At 37.8% G+C, this 18,429-nt stretch overlaps 1 protein-coding gene across 1 annotated transcript in view; it reads right to left on the bottom strand.

Moving 5' to 3' along the window:
• Window positions 1-18,429, bottom strand: part of cubn (cubilin (intrinsic factor-cobalamin receptor)) — a 355,208-nt gene that overhangs the window by 210,241 nt on the left and 126,538 nt on the right. Inside the window, exon 30 of the mRNA XM_073055305.1 lies at window positions 14,727-14,908. Coding sequence (XP_072911406.1) covers window positions 14,727-14,908 — 182 coding nt within the window. The remainder of the gene's footprint in view (window positions 1-14,726; window positions 14,909-18,429) is intronic.

An 18,429-nucleotide genomic window follows, 5' to 3' on the forward strand; every position in this document is an offset into this window, starting at 1 on the left:
GATGTTAGGCTGTCCCGCTTGTAGTTCCCTAATTTGTCCTAGCTACCCTTCTTAAACATTGTAACAAATTTAACCACATTCAGTCCTTGGGATTTTCACCAGTGGCTAACAATGAAGCAAACATCTCTGCAAGGTGTTCTGCAATTTCTTCTCTAGCCTCCCAAAAATTCCAGGGGATATACTTGGTCAGGCCATGGGGATTTATCCACTTCAATGTGCTGTAAGGCTGAAAATCCTCCTCTCAGCTAATATGAATGTTCTGCAAAACATTTCCTCTTGTTTCCCATATTACTTGAGCAACTACGACTTTCTTCCCTATAAACACTGAGGAGAACTATTTATTTTAAATCACACCATCTCTTGCAGCTCAAGGCATAGGCAGCCCAGCTGCTTTCTCAAGGGACATAATTTTTCCCTAGCCACCCTTTTACCTTTGATACAGGTACAGAATCACTTGGATATTTTCTTAATCTATCTTCAGATCCATCTGATACCCTCTCTGGGCTCTCTTGATATCCCTCTTGAGAACATTCTTAATTTTTTTATAGCCATCAAAAGGATATTCTCGTCCCCAACCTCCTGAACCCAATGTACGTTTCCTTCTTTTGTTCTGACCAGCACCTTAATATCTCTCATCAGTCAATGCTTCTTAAGCTTGCCAGTTTTACCCTTCACACCAACAGGAACATACTGCCTCTGAACTTCGGATATCACACTCTTAAAAGTCTCCCTCTTGTCGTTCATTCCTTTCCCTTCAAACAAGGTCAGCTGATTGACACCTACCAGAACTTGTCTTATTCTCCCAAAAAGAGCCCTGCTCCAGCTTAAGACCCCACCCTGTGTCCTATCCTTTTCATTCACTACCTTAAAACAACTAGAATTTGGTCACTAGAGGCCAAGTGCTCCCTGACTGCCGCTGCAGTTATCTGTCCTCCATATTCCCCAAGAGGAGGACCAGTATTGCACCCTCTATACTTTGATTCCAGAAACTTTCTTGGTACTATTTCATAAATTCCACCCTATCCAGGCCATTAGCACCCTGGAAGGCCCAGTCAGTAATGGGAAATTAAAATCTCTCACTAATAAACCCTATTGCTCTCCCAACTACATGCAATTTCTCTACATACCCATTTCTTAGGTTCGAAATGAAGAGCTAAGGTTAAAAAGAAACATTGAGCAGCTGGCAGCAGGTACACCATGGTCCCAACCTCACCATGTTCAGTTGGACATCTGACTCTTGAACTGATCTGGGCAACCCAGAAACACAATTAAGAGTCAGTAGCAAAAGGGGTATGAACTGTGTAAGGATGAACAGTGGCATAAATATTATGAAAGGTAACACGACAATGGACAGAAAATACAAGTAATGACCATGTTATTTCAGAACAGTATTTACTTCTCTTTAGAAAAGCATGGATTTATTAAGGATAGGTGACATGACTTTGTGCAAGAGAGGTACTTTCTCACAAATTTGATTGAAATTTTGAGCAAGTTATAAAGATGATCAATGAAGGTAGAGCAGTAGATGGTGTCTACATGGACCTCAGTAAAGCATTTGACCAGGCCCTTCACAGTAGGCTAATATAGAAGAGTAAGTGACATGGGATCCACATGGGGTCAATAAATTGGATCAGAAATTGGCTTGGTAATAAAAAAAAACTGTATTGGAAAATAAATGTTAGTTTTCTGACTGGAGGTCTGTGACCAGAGGAATTCTACAGGGATTAGTACTGGGACCTCTGTTATTTATGATATATATTAAAGATTTGAATTAAAATGTAGATGGCTTGATCAGTAAGTTGGCAAAAGTAGATAGTGTGGAAAAATAGAAGTACAGCATGCTTGCTTTCATTAGCTGGGGGAATCAAGTTGGGAAGTCATGTTGTGCCTGTTAGGCCACATTTGGAGTATTGCGAGCAGTTCTGGTCATCACAATGAAGTAAGAGGGTAGAGGCTTTGTAGAGGGTATAGAAGATGCTGCCTAGGTTAGAAAATATTAGCAAAACATAGACTTACAGCACCTTGAAAAAGTATTCAGCGTCCAACCCTTGGTTCACACTGATGAGTATTACAACCAGGGATGTTGATCAATTTAACTGAGAAATTTTTATGTGAATCATGTGCTCCTTTTTTTTTCACAGCAGAGCTCATAAAAAAAACAAGAAAAAATTGTAAAGCATGAAAACCTAAAATTTAAAAGACTTAAATGTCAGCAATTCAAAAGTATTCATCACCCTTCACTCAGTTCTTAGTTGAACAACCTCTTGCAGTTATTACAGCCAGTAGTCTTTTGGATCAGTCACTATTAGCTTTTCACAACTCGATGGAGCAAGATTTGCCCATTCCTCCTTTCAAAATTGCTCAAGCTATGCTGGGTTAGTTGGGGAACAGCAGAGGACAGCAATCATAAGGTCTTTCCAGAGATGTTAGATTGGGTTAAGGTCAGTACCCTGGGCCATTCAAGGACAGTAGTCACCTCACTTACCACCTAGTGTTGCAGCCAAAAGTTCCACTTTTGCTGCATTCAACTACAAGACCTTCTTCCACATTGTTACAGTATATTCTAGGTTTCACTTTTCAAAGTCGTTTTGCTTTTCAAAGGAATGGGCAAGGAATGATTTTCCTATGGTGGTATGTGTGGCATAAATCTAATACTTTGCATCGACCAGGTAATATCATCCGTACTGCAAAATTTGGTGGAGATAGCATAACGCTCTGGAGATGCTTTTCAGCAGCAGGGACTGGAAATCTGGTCAAGACTGATGGGAAGATGAATGCTGCTAAATAAGAGAGATCCTTGATAAAAACCTGCTCGCCACTGACAAAAAGCTTAAACTGTGGAGGAAGTTTGTCTTTCAGCATGACAGTGACCTAAAGCACACTGCCTGACCAACCATGGAGTTGCTTCAAATGAAGAAAATTAATATCCTTTAGTGGCCTAGACTAAATCCTGACCTTAATGCAATTGAACATCTCTGGCAAGACCTCCAGATTGCTGTCCACTGCTGCTCCCCAACTGACCTGGCACAGCTTGAGCAATTTTGCAAGGAGGAATGAGCAAATTGTGCTTCATCACATTGTGCAAAGCTAATAGACACTGGTCCAAAAAGTCTACTGGCTACAATGGCTGTGAGGGGTATTTCAACTAAGTACTGAGCAAAGAGGGATGAATGCTTTTGAACTACTGACATTTCAGTTTTTGATTTTTTTTTTAGGTTTTCATGCATTACAGTTTTCCCTGTTTTTGGACTTCACTGTGAAAAAAGAGCATGTGATTCACAAATAAAAATCTTCAGTTAAATTGATCAGGTTCCCTGGTTGTAATATTCACTTATGTGAACAAAGGTTTGTGGGTTGAATACTTTTTCAAGCACTGTACATTTGCTATAATGAACCATAGACATACAGTGCCTATAAAAAGTATTCAACCCCTTTGGAAGTTTTCATGTTTTATTGTTGTACGACACTGAATCACAGAGGACTTAATTTGGCTTTTCTGACACTGATCAACAGAAAAAATTCTCCTTCGTGTCAAAGTGAAATCAGATCTCTACAAAGTGATCTAAATTAATTACAAATATAAAAAACAAAATAATTGGTTGTATAAGTATTTAAACCCTTTAATATGACATACCAAGTCATCACTGGTGCAGCTAATTGATCTTGGAAGACACATAATTAGTTAAATGCAGATCTGGTTTTGGAGAGCTGTGTACAGTCAAGGTGTTCCAATTGATTTTAATAAAAATATACCTGTATCTGGAAGGTCCAACTGCTGGTGAGTCGGTATCCTGGCAAAAACTATGCCATGAAGACAAAAGAATTTTCCAAAAAACTCTGCGAAAAGCTTATTGAAAAAGCACAAGTCAGGAGATGGATACAAGAAACTGAACATCCTTTGGAATACAGTTAAGTCAATCATCAAGAAATGAAAGGAATATGGCACAGCTGTAAATCTGTCTAGAGCAGGCCATACTCAAAAACTGAGTGACCATGCAAGGTGGGGACTAGTGAGGGAGGCCACCACAAGACCTATGACAACTCTGGAGAAGTTACAAGTTTCAAAGGCTGAGATGGGAGAGACTGCACATGCAACAACTGTTGCCTGGGTGCTTCACCAGTTGCAGCTTTATGAGAGAGTGGCAAAGAGAAAGCCACGGTGAAAAAAACTTGCATGAAATCTTGGCTACAGTTTGCTGGAAGGCATGTAGGAGACTCTGATGTCAGCTTGAAGAAGTCTCTATGGTCTAATGAAACCAACATTTAGCTTTTTGGCCATCAGCCTAAATGCTATGTTTGGCATAAGCCAAACACCACACATCAAAAACAGATAACCCCTATCGTGAAGCACAATGATGGCTGCAGCAGGCCCCGCAAGGCTTGTGAAGGTAGCGGGTAAATGAGTGCAGAAAAATATAGGAAAATCCTGGAGGAAAACCTAATGCAGTCTGCAACAGAACTGCAACTTGAGAGAAGATTTGTTTTCCAGCAAGACAATAACCCTAAGCATAAAGCCAAAGCTACACAGGAATGGCATAAAAACAACAAAGCTAATATCCTGGAGTGGCCAAGTCAGACTCAAGACCTCAATCCAATTGAGAATTTGTGGCTGAGCTTGAAAAGGCTGTCCATTCATGATTCCCGTGCAATCTGACCAAGCTTGAGCAGTTTTATACAGAAGAATGGGGAGAAATTGCAGTGCCCAGATGTGATAGAGACCTACCCACACAGATTCAAGGCTGATAGCATACAGACTGAAGGCTGTAGTTGCTGCCAAAGGTGCATCTACTAAATACTGACTTGAAGGGGGTGAATACATATACAATCAATTATTTTGTTTTATATTTGTAATTAATTTAGATCACCTTGAAGAGATCTGTTTTCATTTTGACATGAAAGACTCTTTTTCTGTTGATCAGTATCAAAAAAGTCTAATTAAATCCACTGTGATTCAATGATGTAAAACAATAAAACATGAAAACTTCCAAGGGTGGTGAATACTTTATATAGATTCTGTACAACAGTCAAAGTGTTTACTGCAGACTTCACAGATAGAAGGGCCTGTTCCTCTGCTGTACTATTCAATGTTAAAATGCAAATCTATTGCTAGTCCATCGGAAATAATTGTCACTACTTTAATGAAAATAACTACACAAAGCTGGTTGACGTTATTTGGATCTTTGGTCATTTGTATTAACAGCAGATATGTTCAATATTCTGAAATGCAGTAAAAACATGAAAATTATTTGGAAATTTAAACAAGGTCATAGAACTTGTAAGTTATTATAAAATATGGAGCTGCAATCATGGAAACAAAAAGACAAATAGAAACATTAACCTTTGAAATTAAAGTAATCCCATATGCAGAGAAGTCAAGCTGCTAAATGTAGAATTAGTGCATAAAAATAAAATAATTTTTTCAAATGAAAAAGAATAAATTAAAAATATAAATATTTCTATTAAGAATCTTTCTTTGACTTGTAATAGAGTAAGAAACAATTATTTGCTTACTTCTTCCTGAATGCAAAATGACCATTTTGATCATTGGTATTATCAGAGATGAAGAACAAGAGGAATATATAGGGTGATGGGAAACAAAAGGGTTAAATCACATATTTTGCTTCCATAGTTTCATGATTTGGTTCTAATATAATATGTATGGCTTAGCAGATGAAATTTACAAAAAGAACTCAGTACATACATGGTTAAAATCTCCCCCACTTTAAAAAAATTGTTGTTAATTGTATGTCTAATAAGACAAAACATTTTTTAAAGCAATTTTTATAAAGTATTAAAAATTAAAGTATTTTTCAATTGGTATATTGAGCCTGACACTCAATTGTAAATGCAACCAGCTCAAGAAAAGGGTGCTTGCACTTAGTTGTAACAAACTCTTGTATCAGGATTGTAGAGGCCCAGCAAGGGGTGGCTACAAATTTTATCCTTGAACTAAAATATGAAACAGATTGCTTCCAACAATTTGATCTTTTGCTCAACACACCGCAAAAGTCCTTCACTGTGGTGTTTTGCATTCCTAAAGCAACACGCTGATAGATTACACTCATTTCATGAACTGCCTTTCAGTTTCATCCTCATCGAGTAGGTTAAGGTCATTGTTATTACCCTAGTCATTTTCAAGACTACACCCATTTATAATGGGTCATTTAGATTTTGGCCTGTATGTATAAAGAGAATGCAGCACAGAAGAAGTGAATTCTTTTTGAACAAACATACAAGACCTTGGCAAGACAATTAAGTAAAATTTTGATGTTTTAATTTTAGAAATGAGGCAGTGCAGAGAAGCTTCATTAGATTCAATCCAGATAAAATTATGTTCTGAAGAAAGATTAAGGAAATTAACCATATACTCGTGAAGATCTAGAAGAATGAGTTGTAATATTATTAAAACATAGAAAGTCCTGAGGAGGGAGGAGTTTGGTAAGACATAGAACATAGAGCACCACAGCACAGTACAGGCCCTTCTACCCATGATGTTGTGTTCTAAGATCAATCCAACCCTTTCCTCCCACATAGACCCCATTTTTCTATCAACCATGTGCAATCTAAGAGTTTCTGAAATGTTTCTAATGCATAAGCCTCTACCACCACTCCTTGCATGACACTCCATGCAGCCAGTTTCTGTGTAAAAATCTTACTTCTGACATCCCCCCCTATACTTTCCACCAATTACCTTAAAATTGTGCCTCTTCATATAAGCCAGGGGCATATTCTCTAGCTATTCACTCAATCTATACCTCTTATCACCTTGTACACCTTTATCTAGTCACCTCTCGCCTTCCCTTCCTCCACAGAGAAAAGCTCTAGCTCACTCAACCTATTCTCATAAGACATGCTCTTTAATCCAAGCTACATTTTGGTAAATCTCTTTTGCACTCTCTCTAAAACTTCTACATTCCTCCTATAATGAGGTGACCAAAACTGAAAACAATATTCCAAGCATTGTCTAAGGAGAGTATAATAGCATTGCAAAGTTACCTTGCAATTCTTGTACTCAATCCCGCAACTAATGAAGGCTAACACACTATATGCCTTCTTAAACATCCAATGAACTTTGAGGGATCTATGGGCATAAACTCCAAGATTCCTTGGATCCTCTATACTGCTAAGAATCCTGCCACTAACTCCGTATTTTACCTTCAAATTCAACCTTCTGAAATGAATTTATTCACACATTTTCGGGTTGAACTCTATCTGCCATTTCTCAACCCAACTCCACATCTCGTCAATGTCCCATTGTAACCCTTGACAATATTCTGTGCTATCCACAACACCACCAACCTTCATGTCAACTGTAAACTTACTAATTCACCCTTTGACTTCCTCGTCTTAGTCACATTAAAATCACAAAGACCAGGGGTCCTAGAACAGATCCCTAAGGAACATCAGTCGTCACCAAATTACAGGTAGAATACACTATATCTACCACTAGTCTCTACCTTCCATGGGCAAGCCTATTTTGAATCCACCCAGCTGTTTCCCTGCATCCCATGCCTCCTAAATAAACCTACCTTGGGGACCTTAATCAAATGCCTTACTAAAATTGAAATACACACATCCAAATTTCTATAGATGTACTGTGGAAAGCATTCGAACTGGTTGCATCACCATCTGGTGGTGGGGGGGGGGGGATGACTGCACAGGATCAGAAAAAGCTGCAAAGGTTACAAGCTGAGCCAGCTCCATCATGGGCACTGACCTTCCCAGCATCAAAGACACCTTCAAAAGGTGAGGTCTCAAAAAGGATGTCCATCACCCAGGACATGCCCTCTTCTCATTGCTAACATCAAGGAGGAGGTATGAGAGCCTGAAGACACACACTCAACATTTTAGGAATAGCTTCTTCTCCTCCAACATCAGATTTCTGAATCAGAATCAGAATCAGAATCAGAATCAGACTTTAATCACCAAGTACCTATGCATATACAAGGAATTTACTTCCGGCAGATGAATGGACAATGAATCCATGAACACTACCTCAATATGTTTTCTTTGTTTTCCCCACTCCTTACAGTGGTGCTAGAAAGCTTGTGAATACTGTAGACTTTTCTCTATTTCTGCTTAAATATGACCCAATATGTGATCAGATCTTCACATAAGTCCTAAAACTCGATAAAGAGAACCTAGTTAAATAAATAACAAAAAACATTATACTTGTTCCTTTGTTTAAGTATTGAGAAAAATGATCTAATATTACATGTATTTGTTGGAAAAAGTATGTGAACCTCTGGGGTAATGCCTACTACAAAATCTATTTCAAATCAGGTGTTCCAATCAATGCGATGAGATTGGAGGTTTAGGTTGTAGAGGTGCCCTGCTCTATAAAAAAGACACACAGAGTCAGGCTAATAACAAGCATGCACTTCTCAGAAAAGTTCTGTTTATATGTGCACCATGCCTTGATCAAAACAACTTTCAGAGGACCTTTGAAGAAGAATTGTAGAGATGCACAAAGCTGGAAAAGGCTACAAAGGCATTTTTAAAGACCCAAGTGTTCATCAGTCCACAGTAAGAAAAAATATGTACAAATGGAGGAAATGCCATACTGTTATTACTCTCCCTAGGAGAGTGCATCCTGCAAAGATCACACCAATTGCAGAACGTACAATGCTGAAGGAGGTGAAAAAGAACCCAAGGGTAACAGTAAAAGACCTGCAGAAATCTCTAGAACTTGCTAAAGTATCTCTTCATGTGTCTGCTATAAAAAATGCTGAACAAAAATAGTGTTCATGGAAGGACACAAAAGAGGAAACCACTGCTCTCCAAAAAAAAAAATCATTGCTGCATGTCTCCAGTTTGCAAAAGACCACCTGGATGTTCTACAATGCTTCTGGGACAATGTTCTGTGGACAGATGAGACAAAGGTTGAACTTTTAGGCAGTAATGCACATTGCTATAGTTGGAGGAAAAGGGGCACAGCACACCACATCAAAACCTCATCCTTACTGTGAAGCATGGTGGAAGGAGCATCAAGGTTTGGGGCTGCTTTACTGCCTCAGGGCCTGCACAGCTTGCAACAGCTGAGGAAAAAATGATTTCAAAATTGTATCAAGACGTTTTACAGGAGAATGTCAGAGCAGTGGTCCATTACCTGAAGCTTAATAGAAGTCAGATAATGCAACAAGACAATGACCTGAAAGACAAAACAATAGAATGGTTCAAAAAGAAGAAAATTCATGTTTTGGAATGGCTGAGTCAAAGGCCTGATCTTAATCCTATAGAGATGGTGTTGAAGGACCTAACCCAAGCAGTTCATGCAAGAAAGCCCACTAACATCCCAGAGTTGAAGTAGTTTTGTAAGGAGGAATGGCCTAAAATTCATAGAAACAGAAAATCTACAGCACACTACAGGCCCTTCGGCCGACAGTGCCGAACATGTATTTACCTTAGAAATTACCTAGGGTTACCCATAGCCCTCTATTTTTCTTGTGCAATTTCTCCAAGCTGATGTGCAAGACTGATCAAAAGTTACTGGAAACATTTGGTTGAAGTAATTGCTGTAGAAGGGGGATACACCAGTTACTGAAAACAATGGTTCACATACTTCCAAAAAATACATGCAATATTGGATTATTTTTCTCAATAAATACATGAACAAGTATAATGTTTTTGTGTTAAACTTATTTATTTAAGTTTTCTTTATCTAGTTTTACAACGAAACAACAAATTTCACAACATAGTGTGTGCCAGTGATATTAAAACTGATTCTGATTCTGACCTTCATCAATGTGCTTTGTCATATCCTCATTGAATTCAATCAGGCTTGTGAAGCATTAGCTGTCCCTCATCACTGATGTAAGTTTCAATGACCTATAATTCCCAGAGTTATCCCCACTCCCTTTCTTGAATAAAGGAATAACATCTGCCACATTCCAATCATCTGATACTACTCCTGTGGCTGGTGTGGATGCAAAGATCATTACCAAAAATGCAAAAATCTCTTCACTGATGGGAGAAATCTAGGGGAGGGGCAAGCTTTGGAAATAAAGAGATACACTCGTATAAAGAGGAACTTCTCCTCAAGGATTATGAATCCATTGGAGCAGTGTATCCCACAGTGTTGTAGAAGTTGACTTACCAAGGTTGAGATAGGATTTTAGACCAGAGAATTAATGGTGATGAGAATCATGTAGGAAATTGGAACTGAGGTCAATAAATAATACCTATGATCTTCTAGAAAGGCAGAGCTGGCTTGAAGATCAACTTCCAAGAACATGTTGGTGCTCATCAAATAATTGAGAAGGTAGGAGGGATTCTTAGGCTAAAATACAGGAATGTTATTTTCAGTAAGTAACTGGTAGCAGATGGGTGATTTTTGTTAGTACAGAAGTGGATCTACATCCAGTTGAAATGGCAGAATGCATGCATCACTTATGAAGCTCTTGTGCATTTTAATATTGCACTGGGTCCAATGGCAAACACAAATCTGAAAATCCAGTAGACTACTGATTTGGTATTTCTTCTGGTCTAGTTTTTTCAAACTACTTCAAAATAACAACGGTTTTCAACATGTGTGAAAATAAGTGAGTGAATTGATAACTGATTAATTAGATACAAGAATTGATTTATGATCCAAGATGGCGGCGCGACACAGTTTGCAGCGGCCACTCCGGAACTGATTATCTGTTATTTGTGAAGTGGGGTGCCGTGCGCAATCATAATTGATTGAAAATGGACGTGGAAGCATGGAGAAATATCGGGAAATTCCAGGAAGACCTTCTTCATTGCTGCTGCAGCTGTGAGGTCCGGGACTCTGCTGGGAAGAACAGGCCCCCAGTCCTTGGGGTCGTGTTGCCAAGGGCCATTGGTGGGGCCGTCTTAATACGCTCGGCAGAGGATGGTGCTCGGAGAAGCTGTGCCGGAAGGAATGGTCGTCGGCTCTGAGGTTCGACAGACTCAGGTCGCTTTCGGTTTGTGCTGCATCTGCAAGGCTGGTTTCGACGGAGCTTCCATTGTGTGCTGTGTCTGCGAGGCTGAGTCGGGCAGTGCCTTGGCGTGGGATGGCGAGTCTGTCGGGACCCTGGGGACTTGTGGAAACTGTGGTGATTTCTTTTGAACTTACAGTCCTTTAACATCTTGGACTATTTTTACTGTGCCCATAGTCTGTTTTTTTTTAATCAATTATGCTATTGTTTGCACTGTTGTAACTATATGTTGTAATTATGTGGTCTTGTGCAGGTCTTGTAGCTTTAGTTTTTGGTCTTGTTTTTGACTGGTGGCTTTGGAGCTCCTTTCTGGGGAACGCGCTAGACGGTAGCGCGATATTAATACGCAGCATCCTCTCCGGACTCTGGATTGGGGATTGCCAAACGTTACGTGGATCTTCTGGTGTAGTCTGTTTTGTCATATGCTTTTGTGATATCATGCTGGGGGAACGTTATCTCATTTTTTAACTGCATTACATTTGTGGATTCTAAATGACAATAAACTGAATCTGAATCTGAATCTGATAACGCCATGATACTAAGGAAGATCTTTTACTTAAATGGTGCATCCTACTGGCAGCAAAATGTTACATTGTGTTTTGGATTCGAAAGAAACAATTTCTACCTTGAGGTTTTATAAACATAGACCAATGCTCTGGTGAATTATTAAGCTGTTACTTTAATTGAAGTAAATGTAGAACCACTAAAGACCCTGCTAAAGCTTTCACAATGATGCTACCTGAGTTTGCCCTGAGGAAGATAGGCTTCAAATCAGACTGTCTTGAAGTGACTATTTCCTTCATAGAACACTAATTACTAAAATACCAAAATAAATATGGAGTTTAAAATATGAGAAATAAATAAATGAACCATAAAAGAGACAAGTGACTCAGACACATACAGACTAAAACACCAATGAAATAAAAATGAAGATCGTTCTCACAGAGATTAAAGTAAAATTGATAATCACCCAGAATTACTATCTGGTGACCAACAAACAAGTTATTTGTTCATCATTTAAGCGAGAAAATTCAAGATTGAATCGTGCAGACTGTAGATCTACTGTATATCACAAATATATAAACAGCCATAAAAATGACTCTACTATAAAAAGACTAACCTTAAAATATACATATATGTTTTTGTAAACATCTGGAAACCAATTTCCCCACACTAATAACAGAGGGGGGAAAAGCAACAAAGGTGTAAAGTGTAATTCTCCTCAAAAAGTGAAGTCGACTTGCTGAGCTCAAAATTGCCAATTGCTTAGATTATTTCATGTATTATAAAATGTTCGTCATTAGTTTGCATCTGGAATTTCCAGTTGGTGGACGATTTCCCACCGAGTTACTCTGACATATTGGGAAATCATGTACTCGGTAGGTTACAGCAGTGGTCTGCCTTTGTCTTCTGTATAAAATGTTACCAAGTTAAATTTTTGCCAACTGATGCCATATATGTAGACATTCAGCGTGATGTATTTTGTTGCAGTGAAAATATATCTGTTTGTAACAGTTTCCAAATATTTTCAAGTTTCTACATATTATCATAAAAATAATTGAGTAAAATAAGCTTTTAGTTAATTTTATACCAAATTGCTTATCATTTACATAATGATGCACAGATAACATATAAAACTCTAAAAGATATGTGTTGTTCAACAGTAGAAGTTAACTGAGCAAAGCTGCCAAATTAACAGTTTTCTAATCCCCACAGTTGCTTTCCCGTTCAATTGTAACTAATGCAATGACCATTCTCCTGATCACACTGACTTTCATTTGTGTATCAGATATTCCAATCATATGGTACATGTATACAGGTACTTAAAATAATCTAGCCAGCTGTCTCTTTGTTTTGTGAGCCCCTCAAGCATTCTGCAGCTGAATCTGATTGAAAAATAGCATCATTAGAGAATACAGAAAACTCTACTAATCATGTGATCTGTTCATTATCAATTTAATTTAACAGCCTACTCCTCTGTCTGCTGATAATTGAGAACAAGAAAATAAAATCATTAACCCTGCTTACATTTTAACAAGCAGTATGTCAGAGCATTAAAAAAAAACTTTTAACTGAAGATATAATTAAGACTATGCTAAGGGCAATCTCAGTGAATGACACCTCTATAATCACCTTCAGAGGATATCCAGGCACTCTTTCTTTCTTTCTTTCGTTTTTTCTATAGGGATGTTAGGGGGGAGGGGCTAAGGGAGGGGGGAAGGGTATTTTTTCTTCTTCTTTCTGTAATTATTTGAAAACTCAATAAAAAAAGTTTTTAAAAAAGAGGAACTTCCTGTTTTATGTTTCAGTAGGTCTACAATTAACTTATATACTTAATCCACAAGAGCAAAGTGTAAATTTAAACAAAATCTACAAAATGAAAATCTGCGAAAGGGCTGGGAGTGCTAGACACAGCCATAATTAAGTTTACTGATCTCTGTTCAAGTGCAACTCAAAGCCCATATTTCATACACTATTCCCAATAATATAAGTTCAGGCTTAAAGAACACTTATTTCAACTTTGCAAACTAAGTGATCATCTACCGGTAGTTTCCTTACTATAAGATCTGAGGCTCTGACCTAATTTTGTTTATTCTGGGTTAATTTGGTGCCAGCACAATAACTGCTAACTTTTTTCCAGTTTTGTACTAAGATTAGGTATAATACAGAGCAAATGTAAAACAACATTTTCTTGTTTTGAGAAGCATTCGGGAAGAGTTCCTGTATTCAGTATTCAGAACAAATATCAGGAAATTCCAAACCTGAGTTTACTGATCATAAACTTGCGAACAGCAAAGTAAAAACTTCCATCTTCTTGCTTAAACAGAAATACTAATTAAAATAAGAGAGGCAATAAAGCACAAATGTATACTATAAATATACTAACATTTGAACTGATTGCATAGTAAGCGATGGAGCCCAGTAACTAGAAATCTGGAATTGAAATGCTCAACTGGTCAAGTAGCTTATATGAACATGGAAGCAGATTATTTACATGAATGAAAATTTTACTTAAATATTATCAAACTGGAATGTTAGTTCTGATGCTTTATCCTTGAATGCTGCTAATCATGCTCGATGTATTCAGCATCTCAGTTATTATTTCATCATTGTTTTGGTGGGAATATGAAAAGATTATAATACTAGTTGATGTATAAAACGAAGTTGTTTATACTGGTCCAGTCATTTGGAGTTGAAACATGATATTGAAATAGAAAAGAAAGAGGCCTATTGTGCAATTGGCCCTATCAATCAAAAATGTTCTGTGATGAAGTATGAAACTGGGGAGAAAACAGCTCCCCAGCATTGACAGCTCTTTTAATAATGACAAATATTCAGCAGAGAATGTTTTTCAGAAATCTCTAATCTCTTGTAACTTATTTGCAAATACACAAGACAGTTTCACACCAATATACTCATGATTTCCCATTAATGTCAGAGATATAACTTACCAACTTTGTAATAAATATCAGGTTACAAGACAAAATAGCAGGAAATAGACTAGATTTAGAAAACCAAATATCCCTCCTGAAGTTCATTTTGACATCAAAATATGTGAATATAGTCTCTTGACAGGAAAACAGGATATCCATGCAGTAAAAATTGCCGAACTTTCTAATTTGAAATAGCACACAAATATTATACAGTACATTAAAGTAATATGCTGATCTGTCAATAATGACCAAAACTTTAGGAATACCAAACCCATACTAAAGCTCTTTTTGAGTACCCCAAACTTCCTTATGAAGTAAATATGGATTTAATAGCACCTTTTGGACTTACAGCTACGTAGTCAAAATTACATGATTCTTGATCTCCAAGGTCAAAGTCCAAAAAGTTGAGGAAGATGCTGTAGTATTTATCCACAGTGATGACCCAGGAACAATCCACATTAATCCCATAAGGATGAGGATAGTTTGGTGAGTGGATCTCTCCTTTTTGTGCTGTAACAATCCGACCACAACCTGAAAAGACAAAGTGGTTGAAAATTGGATAAAAAACGAGATAGTAAAATCTAAGTCATGTATTCCAGAACTTTTTATTTTGGGGGTGGGGGGAGTAGGATTTGTCATTAAAGAAGGCCGATCCAACCCTGTGTTCCAAAAATTTATAACCATATAACCATATAACAATTACAGCACAAAACAGGCCATCTCGGACCTTCTAGTCCGTGCCGGACTTACTCTCACCTAGTCCCACTGACCTGCACCCTCCATTCCTTTCCTGTCCATATACCTATCCAATTTTACTTTAAATGACAATATCGAACCTGCCTCTACCGCTTTTACTGGAAGCTCGTTCCACACAGCTACCACTTTAACAATCTTTAACAATCATGATTAACTGTACTGCTATAGTACATTTATCGCACTAGCATCAAGTTGACATTGTTAAAAATGCAAGATATGACCTATTCAAATGAAACAGAACAAAACCAATCCAGCTAAATACTGCAAATCAATCTCTCCAACAACCACCTCACTGAAGTCTATTTTAGGGTTTACCATATGCTTCAGACCTCATCACAAATTTTGTCTAAACTTGTATAAGGATTTGACTTCTAGAGGTGATGCATCAAAACTTCATTTGACATCAAAACAGCATTTGGCTGAGAATGACATCAAATAGTCTTGGTAAAACTGAAGCCAGTGGGCATCAAAAGGAAGTTGGTTGAGTTATATTTTATACAAAGATGCTTGTGATTACTGAAAGTCAATCACCCAGGATATCTTTGCAGGAGCTTCTTAGAGCAATGTCTTCAGCCATTCATCTTCAGCTGCTTCGGTAATGACATTCCCTTCTTCCTAAGGGCAAGGGTTGGGTGGTTTCTGATGATTGGACTAATTTCAATTCCACTCACATTGCTTTAGGAAATTAAGCATTGAATGCCTTCCATCCAAGACAATATTTAGGTAAGAGCTGGTATCCAACGTGTAATATTGGAACCACAATTAGATGGTAAATGATCATCAACAACAAAGGAGAGTCTAATCACCTACCATTTATATTAATGATTTACTATTGTCAAGTCCCCAGTCATCAACATTCAGGAGTTCACTACTGAGCTGGTGTGAAATTATCTTCTTCATGAAAACTGCTTCCGCCTCATTTCTTGATCAACTCAAACCCAACCCTAGAGTTTCACCATTCTGTACTGATATTAAAACATAACCACACTGAGCATGCAGAGAAACAATCATGATATCTACACCAAATCTGTGGTGTAACTACAAGTTTATTGCTGACTGGCAATTAATACTTGTAGTTCCGACACAGTAAATGGCTGACTTCTTTATTTTATCTCAGCTCTCGCCTTCTGATGCCAGCTGGCATTTAAACCCCCTTCTATTGTCATTTGAACTTGTCTTAAATTGAACAGTGTTATCATTTCCTGTGCTGGAGACCACTAGTGGGATTGGTGGTGGGTGCTGTACAGTTGGACCAATCATAGTGAAGTGATGTCTGGACCATCATATACCCAAACAATATAGGAAATGTATTGATACCAGGAAATTCTTGGTGACTGATGCAATTCACATCTGAGAGTAAAAAAAAATAGAATTCTTGAAAAACTCAGTGGGCCAAGCAGCATCTGTGGAGGCAAAAGAAGATGGAAATCGATGTTTTAAGACCAGACACTGCATATGCAATCACTGTGTTCTTTTTCTAATTCTAGATTCTAGCACCTGCAGTCTCTTTTGTCTGCCTCCCACTAATTGCTACTGAACAATGAAAAGGATGCAAAATAAGTCTATTTTCAAAACAAATGCATAATAAACAACTTAGATAGGGCAATGCTAGAACTTGTACTGTGTAGTTAATTTCCAACTACTTCTATGTTACTCTTGTTGCTAGACTGAAATGCTACATGTTTATCCATTCATAGAAGTGAAATGAAGAGGTTCAGTGCTTAAATGAATGGGTATTATTTAAAGCTTAGGCCCAAGGATATTTGCATAAAGCCGGTGGATTTAGTCTGGCAGCTATTCCCTTCTGCTTTATTAGTTCCATTGATTTTAATGTTAAAGTCAGCATTCCAAACTTCTGAGCAATACTTCATCTATTTTATAAGCCTGGCAAATGACAGTGGTAAAAATAGTTTGAGTAGAATGTTGTTTGCATCCATCATGGAAAAATAAAGAAATGAACTTCTTTGAAGCCGATTGAGTACAAAACAGGTCAAGCAGCTCACACTGAAGGAACTAAGTAAAAATCAATTTTACTTTGTAGAAATCATGCAGCAGAGAATCAAGGATCAATTTTATTAGCCACATACATTTACATGTGCAGTGGATTCTGGTTAATTGGGGCATATCAGATCAGTACATTTTGGCCCAATTAAGCAGCTGCCCCATTTAGCTGAACTTACATAGAAATAGTTAAACATGTATAAAAATGATCAAACTACAGTTTAACTGAGTATGAAGTTATGTATTTAAATTAAATACAGAACAAATTGGAACACTACTAATACTACTGCAGTACTATAAAACAATATATTATTTCCTAATCAGCACACACAAAATGCTGGTGGAACTCAGCAGGCCAGGCAGCATCTAGGAAAAGAATACAGTTGATGTGTGTTGGGCCGAAAACCTTTGGAAGGTCACATTGATAACTATTTGTTCCTAATAGTTGTCATAGAGGAATTCATCCAGTGTATGCTGCCATGTTCTTTTGATTGAGTGTAAATGAACAAGATCAGTGCAGACACCTAGTGCAGATAATGAACAGCCTTCATAAAATGCTTCTGATGTTTGCATCCTTCAAATCTTCATTTTCACTGCAGCATTCAAGATAATTGTCAATACCTTCAAATTTTTCATAGTTTCTAACTTGTTGAAGTAGTGATATCATTTCATTTTCACTCCCAGATGTTTCTGACATCTCCAAGCCTGAATGCTTAAAACTGGATTGAGTATTGCTCATTTCTTACCAACTATCAGTGACAAAAAATGCTGCTTTTTGAACACAAACACCCATAACCGATGCTATTTAAAAAAACGTTCTAAGTATGGTGTAGTGTCTAACGGCCACGCAAGTACGCATGACTGACAATAGTTAGAAATTGTTCGAGTTTCCTGTTCCAGTTACGCTGCACAGTGCTTCTTTCTGAGGTTCCCACCTGCTTTATGAAGATCATTACCATCCTGGTACCCAAGAAAAACAAGGTAACGTGTCTTACTAATTATGACCTGTGGCTCTGACTTCCACCATCATGAACGCTTTGAGACACTGGTATATATCAACTCCTCAACCAGACAACCTCAACCCACTACAATTAACTTACTGCTGTAACAGACTGCAGCAGATGCCATCTCCCTGACCCTATACTCATCTCTGAAGCATCAGGACGGTAAAGAGAACTAGACCATTGCTAATTGACTGCAGCTCCTCCTTTATAATTATAATTCCAAGTAAACTCATCACCGAACTCCAGGACATTGTAGTGGCTTTATCTCAAATAATGATGAGTCAGAATACA

This window comes from Hemitrygon akajei, chromosome 8 (genome assembly GCF_048418815.1).
Source record: "Hemitrygon akajei chromosome 8, sHemAka1.3, whole genome shotgun sequence".
NCBI classification, from domain to species: domain Eukaryota; kingdom Metazoa; phylum Chordata; class Chondrichthyes; order Myliobatiformes; family Dasyatidae; genus Hemitrygon; species Hemitrygon akajei.